Source organism: Phanerochaete carnosa (genome assembly GCF_000300595.1).
Source record: "Phanerochaete carnosa HHB-10118-sp unplaced genomic scaffold PHACAscaffold_7, whole genome shotgun sequence".
NCBI classification, from domain to species: domain Eukaryota; kingdom Fungi; phylum Basidiomycota; class Agaricomycetes; order Polyporales; family Phanerochaetaceae; genus Phanerochaete; species Phanerochaete carnosa.
Window position 1 is genome coordinate 2,902,076 of NW_006767634.1, and position 9,331 is coordinate 2,911,406.

Below are 9,331 nucleotides of genomic sequence, written 5' to 3' on the forward strand. Positions count from 1 at the left end.
TCACCCCAGACCAGAGGCCGGGTGGGCGGTGTGAGAGGCAGCTGCGGGAACTCGCGCTTATGGGCATCCGCGTGGACGTGTCCCTCCTCGCCAGGGCACGCAAGCGCGGCGGCGCAGAAGGTAAGGAGGGCAAAGAACGTTGGTGCGAGCCTCATCATCGCCGTTAGGGCTGGAGCCAAGAGGGGACGGGGGAGACTTCGTCCTCCCACATTTGCCGCCTGCGTCAATTTAAATGCGAATGCGCCCGCAGACGGGTGATCTGAAACAGTGTTGCGACAACTGTCGTGTATAATGTAGCGATACGACCAACAGTTCAGGCCCTGTGACCTGTGACACTTTTGAAACCTGGTCAGTTCAGAGTTCAGAGACCTTTCGTGACCGTGACCTCGATTCGGTGACTAAGGCGGGCGCAGACCGCGTCGGGCAAGGCCGCAGTCGGGAGCACATGTGTGTTAGGCCGAACTCTTGGGCTTTCTCGCACCTTCACCCGCGCGAAGACAAAGCGGTATATCCGGATATCTGTGAGTGCCGAGACTACTGCCCCGATGTGAGCATTACCCCGTGTATATTGACAAGGAGCACGTTCTAACAGTGTACCCTCCCTCTGGATATCCTCGTGCAGTGGATGACACATTGGTTTCAAGTTCCCTTGCCAAGGCCGTGGCCCGTCCTAGATGTTGACTGGCCTGATAACACAGACCGTGCACATGAAACTGACGAGGGGGAGGATATTTCTTGCAATATATGTAGTTCTGGTTGAGTAGTTCATGGGATAATTGTGTGCTCCAGACAACATTGAGCTTGTGCGACAATCAAAATTCGGGAAAATAAATGCCGAATATATTGAAAAGCGCCCGAGTCACGCTAATTCGCAGCTCACCAGTCTAGGGTTAGGAGTCCTAACCCTAGAGTACGGTCTAGGAGCTGGCCGACGAGTTGCAAGAAGCGCTTGTGCTCGTACCAGCAACTCGCACGGCCTCAACACACGCCGCCTCAACTAGGCCAGTTTGTGTCCTTATTGCGGTCCGGTGAGCCATAATTGGCTATTTGATTCCTTTGTACCTTGGAATTTTGTGTAGCAGGGATTCTTCAACTTGTTGCCACTAGTGATTTGACTGGCTCAGCTTGGCCCAGAAGCTGATGGCTTTGGCTCGGCTTTGCCAGGCTCAGGCTTGCGAAAACCCAAGCCAAGCCGCAAGCAAGCCATAAGCCAGTGGCTTGGCTTTGGCTTGGGCCGCGGCTTGCAACCTAATTAGGCAGGTGTTGTGGATTGACCTTGTCAATGGTTCCACAGCCGCTGCACGTAGACACATGAAGATGTACAACAAATACATAATATTAGGCATAATATAGATGTGGAATGTCGATGAAGTTCTTCAGAAGCTTGAGCTTCATACAAAAGAGAGGATGCACCAAATAAAATGTCTGAAGATGGTGCATGCACGAGCAGCAAACAGTGGAGTCTGACACAACAAGGCAAGCACCTATTACATTAGGGGATGCTAGGGGTGCCAGCGAGCCGCAGAAGGTGCAGCACAACGTTTCGTGCGTGTCTTCGAGCAGCTGCACCCAAACAAACCACTTCATGCCTATGTGAGGGCTCATCTGCCAGCGGCAGCATGCAAGTCGTACAGCACTTTGGTATGGGCGCCCTGCAGATGTCGTTGTGCTACCTAGAGGCACTCGCTGCTCGAATGCGCATGAAGGTTGCAGTGGCCTCTTGGCAACTAACAGGAGTTACTGGCACAGGCAGCCTGAACCAACTTGAATTGCTCTCTCATCATGGCTGGCTTTTGTCTGATGCCTGCGAGGTTGTTGTCGGCAATGTTTGGGCCAGGCATTGTCTCTTGGAATGTCGGTGACAACAGCCCTCATTGATACCTGTCTGCCTGCTGCATGTCTGACCTCCAAATTTGCTGCCGCATCCTCATAGGGCAATATGGCACGTGCGTGGTCACAGTCTAGAGTGCTCAGGGGAGAGGCAGTGGCCAAGCAGGCATCAGACTGCATGCAGCCAGAGACCTGCAGCACTCGCTCTGCTGTCCTGAGCCAGAAGGCACTTTATTGCTGATCACTCTAACAGCAGTACTAAACACAATAAGTTTATTATCTGAAGCCATGGCTTGCCAGCTTGGCTTGGCTGGCTTGACATTCAAGCTGAGTCAAAAGCCTTGCCAAGCTGGCACCCTTTGGCCCGGCTTGCATAGGCTTGGCTTGGCTGGCTTGCTGGCTTGAAGCCGAGCCAGTCAAATCACTAGTTGCCATGTCCTTCTTCTGTGAATCAACAATGGACACCAGACAGCAGCCTCCTGGCCATGTTGGACAACTTGACCTTCGCATTTTGCTGCGCATAGGCCTGTGTGCTCAATTTGCTGATGGCTCAGATGAGCGGATTGATGGCCAGTTGCAAACCTACCTTTTGTCACTGGTGGCACCACAGCCACCTCTGCCTCCACCTCCACCTCCACCTTCTCTGCCTCCTCCTCCAGAACCTCTGCCTCCACTGCCACTAGCAGCTCTCGTAGTTCCGGCACCTAATGGGCCAGTTGTCCATGCAGATGTCACAGTCTCTTAGAAGTCTCTGACGCTCCCACTGATTGACTGCATGCACCACTACTCACATTGCCTCTCATGCCGAGTAGCTCCAGTTGCACTTTGGGCCCTGGAGAACAAGAAAAAGCTGGCTCTATGGTGCTGGACAAGAGCAGGTATGGCATGGGTGTCATCTCTGTTCTCCTTGGTTCAGGAGGATGACACTATCTCGCTATATCATGGCATGGATGGCAATCTGTGCACCATGGCCTTGCAGCTTGCTTAGAGCTACATGTCAGTAATTTGGTGTCTACACCTACTGAGCACAATCTGGAAACAACAGCTGGTAATTGTTGTGCCATTATACATATTGTCATATTGTTCCAATTATGATGCAATTGTAATCACATTATATGGGCCATCATATAATTGCAGGTAATTGTATGGAGAGATTTTTCCTAATGGGTCTCAATTAGTTCACACATGCATACTCAATATATCCACACTTTTGGGGCTGTTTGTCATCTAGCCTGCAAGATCTTGCTGGTCATAACTAGTGATGTGTGGGCCAGGCCTCAAAGCCTGCGAGCCTGCCAAGCCAGGCCTCAAAGCCTGCGAGCCTGCCAAGCCCGGCCCAAAAAGCCTGACCCGAGCTAAGCCTGACAGCGGGCTCAAGGCCAGACTTAGAGCGTAGTCAAGCCCAAGCCCAGCCCGGAAGCCCAGGCTTGGGTGTACCGGCTCTGTTACTGTTTTCTGAGTTCAGGATAAGGTGGGAGAGATCTAAGATGTACATACCAGACATAATATTGATATTTTAGACTCAACGGCCCCTGCCAAGCACGATTTTGCATTACCGTTTGGTGCCTGCCGTAGGCGTGCGCTTGTGGGCTTCACTGCGACTCGACTTATTCCCCAAGTGTACATCTTCTGGAGGCTGAATTCAGTGAGTACACGCAGTAATAATCTACTACATTCAAATATACTCCCGTTTCATAGCATCAGGATATTCATTGTATTGTGAGCAAGCCCAGGCTTAAGCCTGCGGTTCGGGCTGGGCTTGGGCTCAGCTCAGGCTCAGGACTTGGCTTGTCGCTGCCACAAGCCCAAGCCTGGGCTTTGAGCCCAAGCCGGGCTCGCACACCACTAGTCATAACATATGTCTTGACTGTGCATCCATGCCCAGTGCTTGGCAAAAATACCATTTTAATGCAATAAATTATCCCATTACCAGTGATTTCTAAGTAAATACCAGCCTGGTGTCTGGACTGCCAGTACCATTGCAACTAAATACAGTACAGTACAGTACCAATATATTACAAGTACCAGCCTGTAATTGTTGGTAATGTATAACAGGAAGGGGGAATTGGTGTGAGCTTTAGCGGCATCAATATCATCAGTTGATCATACTCAAGCACCAGATAACTACCTTTTTGGCATCAGGCAAGTGCCAGATTAGTACTTGGTCATGCATGAGCAGCGCATCATTGTTGCTGAGCCTCGGTGCAAGCACTGACTCCATGCATTGCCGTAACGCTGCTGGTGCCAGTGTCACTGGTGGGGAGAGCAGCGTGCATGGCTGAGAACAGAGCCAGCAAGTGTTCAGCATTGCCGCCACAAACAAGGAGCACCTTCTGCAGTAGTGGGAGCAGTGAGTTAAGGTCCTTCAGTGATGGCGGCAGCTTCGCACTGTACTCCAGCACAGAATGCATCACTGGGCTGCACACAATATGGTGGCAGCTGCATCCTGAGTGTGCCCTCCATGTCATTTTCACTGTCATCCAAGCATGTGCCCGTGCTGACCTGCCCGCATTTTCACAAACACTGTGTCCAGCCCGTGTGCCACCTTGGGGTGCACAGCAACAGACTCTGCAGTTCTTGCTAGACCAAGGAATGTTGTTCAAGGATGCTGACTACTGGCATTCATAGGTGTACACGGCCTACATTTGTGCCTCAGGTGAGCAAGTCTCTGTAACATGTAGCTCATCTGGCCAATGACTTTAAATACTAGGGCTGGGTGAGCAGCTTTGCAAGTTTGTTTTGGACTGCTACTAACCACTGTGTTTCCTAGCATACTTCAAGCTGTGGAAGTAACAGACTCACAATGCATGCTATTTGGGCGCTCACCCAACCTCTTAGCAGACCTGACCCAACACAAGCCGACTGTGACTGTTCTTGCTGCACACAGGCATTGGCAATGCCTGAGTCATAGCCTTACTATCAGGCAAGTGTGCATGGCCTTGTGGACTATTCTCAGGCAATTTCAATTGTGGCAGGGACTCAGAAATGATGTACACTTCTTGTATGGCAGATCTATCTGTAACTCCAGTGGTACATGCAATGAATACCAGGAAATACAAAGTTCAATACAGTACAGTATGAGTATTACTCGTATCTTTAACCAGATGGACTGAAAGTAAGTAAATGGTTCCTTACTATTTGTTATGCCCTTACATGTCCTGTTCCCAACCTTACCCTTTATATACCCAGTGCTGCTGCATGCCCCTGATCAATCCTGTTACTTCCGCTTACCCCACCGTTTCATTGCCTGTGCCCAAGCCGCCACAGGTGGCAAGAACCAGAAGGGTGTTCACAGACCACATAAACAAACACATATGTAAATTTATATTTTCAGGAGAGTCACGAGAATGCTACCTGAGTGAGCATATGCCAATCACAAAAGATGCCAACCTTGAGGATAGCCACCACGAGAACAACTACCATGAGAGTATTTATCACGTAGTGGAGTGATGCCATCTCTTGCATTACATTACAACATCTGAACTGGCGGTAATGATTATTAATCAGTAAGTACTGGCTTCTCAGGTAATTACTGGTATTTGCTGAACCCTATCTACACTGGGTGGTAAGTACACTTTTTTCTGGCATGAAATTGGCCAAAAATTGGTTAAACAAGGCCCCAACTTTCTCTGGTTTTCACTTGAAAAAAAAAACTGAAGGCAAAACTCAGTTTTCCACCAGTTTTACTGTGTTTTAGACCATTTTGACTGGTTTTGCACTAGTTTCTCCTCAGTTTGCATTGGCATAGAATCGAGGAATAACTGGGCCTTGTTTGGCTGCTTTTGCCTGAGTTTTCTCAAGAAAAAAACTGTGCTTACCACCCTGTGCCATGCCTGCTCAGTAAGAGTAGTAGAGAACGTGTGGAAACTGTGTAATCCAGAGGGTCCCGGGATTGGGGTTTCTGTGCCATCTATGTTGTCGGCACTCTCCGCACCTTCCGTGTTAGGTCAGACGTGATGTTTTGTAATGCGCGCGTCAGACTGATGTGTTACATCTCGTGACAGAGTGTCACAAGCAGAGTTCCGCTTTGCTCATGCATTTTGCTCACTCTGTCTCTGCTGTCTACAACATTCATGTTCTCTCGTAGGCTCTATGCTGTTTATACCATCTCTCTAATTTATTTTATTCTCAAGACACCGCTCTGCAGTGTGGAAAACGCTGGACTCTAACTTAGGTGCCTATTTTGCTCATATAGAACGAGCACTTGTCTGATTACAATGTCTAGCCCTGTCGCGGTATGTGATAATAAACATTTCAAATACAGCATATATATGCTCCTGGTATATTGCAATTTTAATTTTAATTTTAGTGCTTACTTCTGATCTCATAAATGAGTATCAAAAGCAGAGCACTTAGTTTACTGCAGAAAGAGAGCCAGTGACTCCATGCCACGCCTGTCGGCCCATTAAGACACTCTAACTACAGTATAATAACCTCGTGTATCCTATGTCTCTCTTGCTGTGCGCAGTGTGAGGCATGGCCGTACAGTGTGCTTGATCACCATCTCAGGTCTGAGGCTTGTGACATGTGATGGAGCGCTTACATGGATGGCATGAACAGAGCAGACAGTGTAAACACCCTAGACGGCACAGAATTCCCAACTCCTGGACGTTCTCCAGTAATTGCGAAAGCAGGACAGGCAGACTTTGCGCAGCATCGGCCGTGCTTTTCGTTCCTGGACCTGCATCATGACTGCTACAAACGTTCTCTTCCCCATCCCACATGCCCAAACTGTTTCGGGTCTCACGACTGCCCCTGCTGTCTCTCTGGCGCATGTTGCACATGTTGCGCTGTTTGACTCCAAGCTCGGCATACACAAGGTCTCTCGTCACTCACACAATGTTGTCATCCCACCTTACACAGACGCAGCACATCCCACTGCCTGGGAAGCTGTCTTTGCACAGGATAGCATCAACCCCAGGAACAAGATGGCACCGCCAGGTGGCTTTGGATTCTATATACATGGTCCAGAGACGTGGCAGCACAAGCTCAAGCGGCGTGGAGAGTGGCAGGAGGTCATCATGAGCTACGAGGTCCTGTTTGAGGATGGCTGGAAGTGGCAGAGGGGCGGGAAGTTGCCAGGCATCTGTGTGCTCCGAACTCTGTCTTTTTGTGTCTTGAACAGCTGAGTTGATCCTCTTGCGCGCACGCGAGTCAAGATGGTGACATGGACGACAAGAGAGCCAATGCAAGTGCTTCAATCTGTGGCTTATGTGGAGGTAAGTGGCTTCCTTGGCTCACTGGGTGGCCGGTGCTCATGAGGGGAACACAGGCTGGGCGGCAAGGGCAAGCTCTACGCCTACATCCTGTTGAATGACATGAACACCACCGCACTCTTGGACGTGCCACAATCATACCACAACCCTGATTACGGTTTCTCTGTTGGCTGCGGCCTCTGGACATTTGCACCTGGACGCTGGACGGTCGTCGCAGAGCGCGTGAGGATGAACACTGTGGGTCACGCAGATGGTATGCTTCCCTCCACCGAGTCTCCTTCAGGGCACAGTTGATCGCACATACATACAGGCAAAATTGAAGTCTTCATCAATGGCCAGTCCGTGCTCCACGCTACAGGGCTCATTCTGTGCGACACTGGTGTGGCCGAGTCCTCCGTTCAGGGTCTGCACTTCCAGACGTTCTTTAGAGGTGTGTCACCAGCTTAGCACTTTGGCACTTCAACCCTTGTATGTTTGATGACATGTACTCTTACACAGGGAGTTCGGAAGAGTGGGCGTGCCTGAAAGACCAGAAGGCGTGGTTCACAAATGTCTCTGGTGCCATTTTGAGGGCGGAACCTGCCCACGACGAACTCTGAATCATCTTGTGTTTGAGACCGGAAAGGTGCGGACACCAGAACTGGACGAACTGTGTACTCTACGGAATATCTGATCAAATAATTCACATACCTGGAGTCAAGACGATCATGTTTTTGGTGCTCGTTTTTGCCCTGCTTTTGGAGGACTTTTTCAGTGATGAAGTCGACTGCGTGGTGCATAGTAGATCCTGGATGCGCCAGACAGGAACACAATGGGGCTTGGTGAGGTCCACCGACTGGTCGCGGAACGAGACTGATGGCACAGCTGACAGAGTCCTAGCAGTCCTACTATGAGGCAAGTCAGATGACCTCTAGCAAGACCACCTGCACAGGGCGTGTTGAGCTCAATGATTTGCCGCGCGTGCCTGAATAGTGGCGTAGTTTCAGGCTGATTACCTCCGCATCGGGTGAGTTCGGAGCCGTGGCGGCAATGTAGTGGAGCAGCTGGGTGAGGTAGAGGTGGATGTTTGCGACAACGGCGTTGTATGGAAAGCGCGATGGACTCTGGGTGAAGAAAATGGTCGAGAGTGAGCGCTTGAGCCCCGACGTTGGGCAGGCGCACCACCCACGACAGTAACTGCAGTCGGCCAAGGCTGCCAGCTTCTGTGTCATTTTCGCAGTGTCATCCTGCCAGTGTTCGTAAATGGGATAAATGGCGGCTCATGTTCCTTGTTTGGGCAGCGTCCAAGCTATACAGCTCCTCGCCGTAGGCAGAAGAGAACCACCGCCGGGACGATGGCATTGCAAATGCTTTCCTAGAGCGACACATGGAATGAGCCGGCTGCAGTTCACAATATCAGGACCCTGTGCACCTCAGAAGGGCAAGGGATGACCGGGGTCCTTATATCAGAAGAAAGCGCTGGTACGCAGACGCCGATTGTCTCTTCGGTGCGAGCCTCAACGTGAGTCTTGCAAATCGTCCCTCACACGCAGCGCATTCTGACTGACCGCCGAGCCTCGCCGTTCGAGTCGCATAGATCCAGCTGCGTCGGGAAATGGCGGAGACGGTAGCCAATCTATCACTTTCCAGCGCTGTCTCTGCGCAGACACGGGAGATGGAGCATTAGTTCCGCTACGAAGCCTCCAGGTCCGAGCCACAACTTCTGGACGAGGTACGCGAATACTCGGCGAGTTGCGCGCACTGACCGTAATATTGTCGACATGCCTGAATGCAGGGGGTATGGTGACGTGCCCGTTTGGCGGATCTGTGATACCGACGCTAGCAGGCTTCCCTGGCTGGACTGTCTTTCAAGCTTCTTCTTCGCTACTCAGACGAGTCCAGCCGTTTCCGCCGATCGAGTCATGGACGCGCGCAGCTGCTGCTCGTACAGAATCCCGGACAGTCATGGTACACGTACTTACGTCCGACAGCCGACGCCACCGACAGATGTGTCTCGGACGTAACGGTTACATGTCGATCTGCATGCTCCGCAGGCACAGAGCTTGCCCCTCTGTGGTCGCCCCTGCCCCCGACATGAGGCGAGAGAATGAGCGGGGCCAACGTCGCGCAGACCATGCGCTAACCGCGGGGCCACGTCCGCCCGAAGAGAAAAAGAAAATACGCCCCGCTCTCTGTGTCTGTCGCTAGTCTGGCTGTGGCGTGGCCGCAGGCCCCACCCGCAGATCTAGAAAAGCGCCAGACCCCGCCGACCGCTGCCGGTTCCTAGCCTCATCTACCTTTTCGGG

At 51.3% G+C, this 9,331-nt stretch overlaps 1 protein-coding gene across 1 annotated transcript; it reads left to right on the forward strand.

Moving 5' to 3' along the window:
* Positions 1-3,678: 3,678 nt before the first annotated feature.
* On the forward strand, positions 3,679-7,071 carry PHACADRAFT_260353 (polysaccharide lyase family 14 protein; the record flags this gene model as incomplete). The annotated part of the gene is made up of 4 exons (XM_007398430.1): positions 3,679-3,709; positions 5,662-5,702; positions 5,842-5,845; positions 6,454-7,071. A coding segment is annotated over exon 4 (380 nt), but the record flags the coding sequence as incomplete, so codon positions are not given.
* Between the last annotated feature and the right edge of the window lie 2,260 nt (positions 7,072-9,331).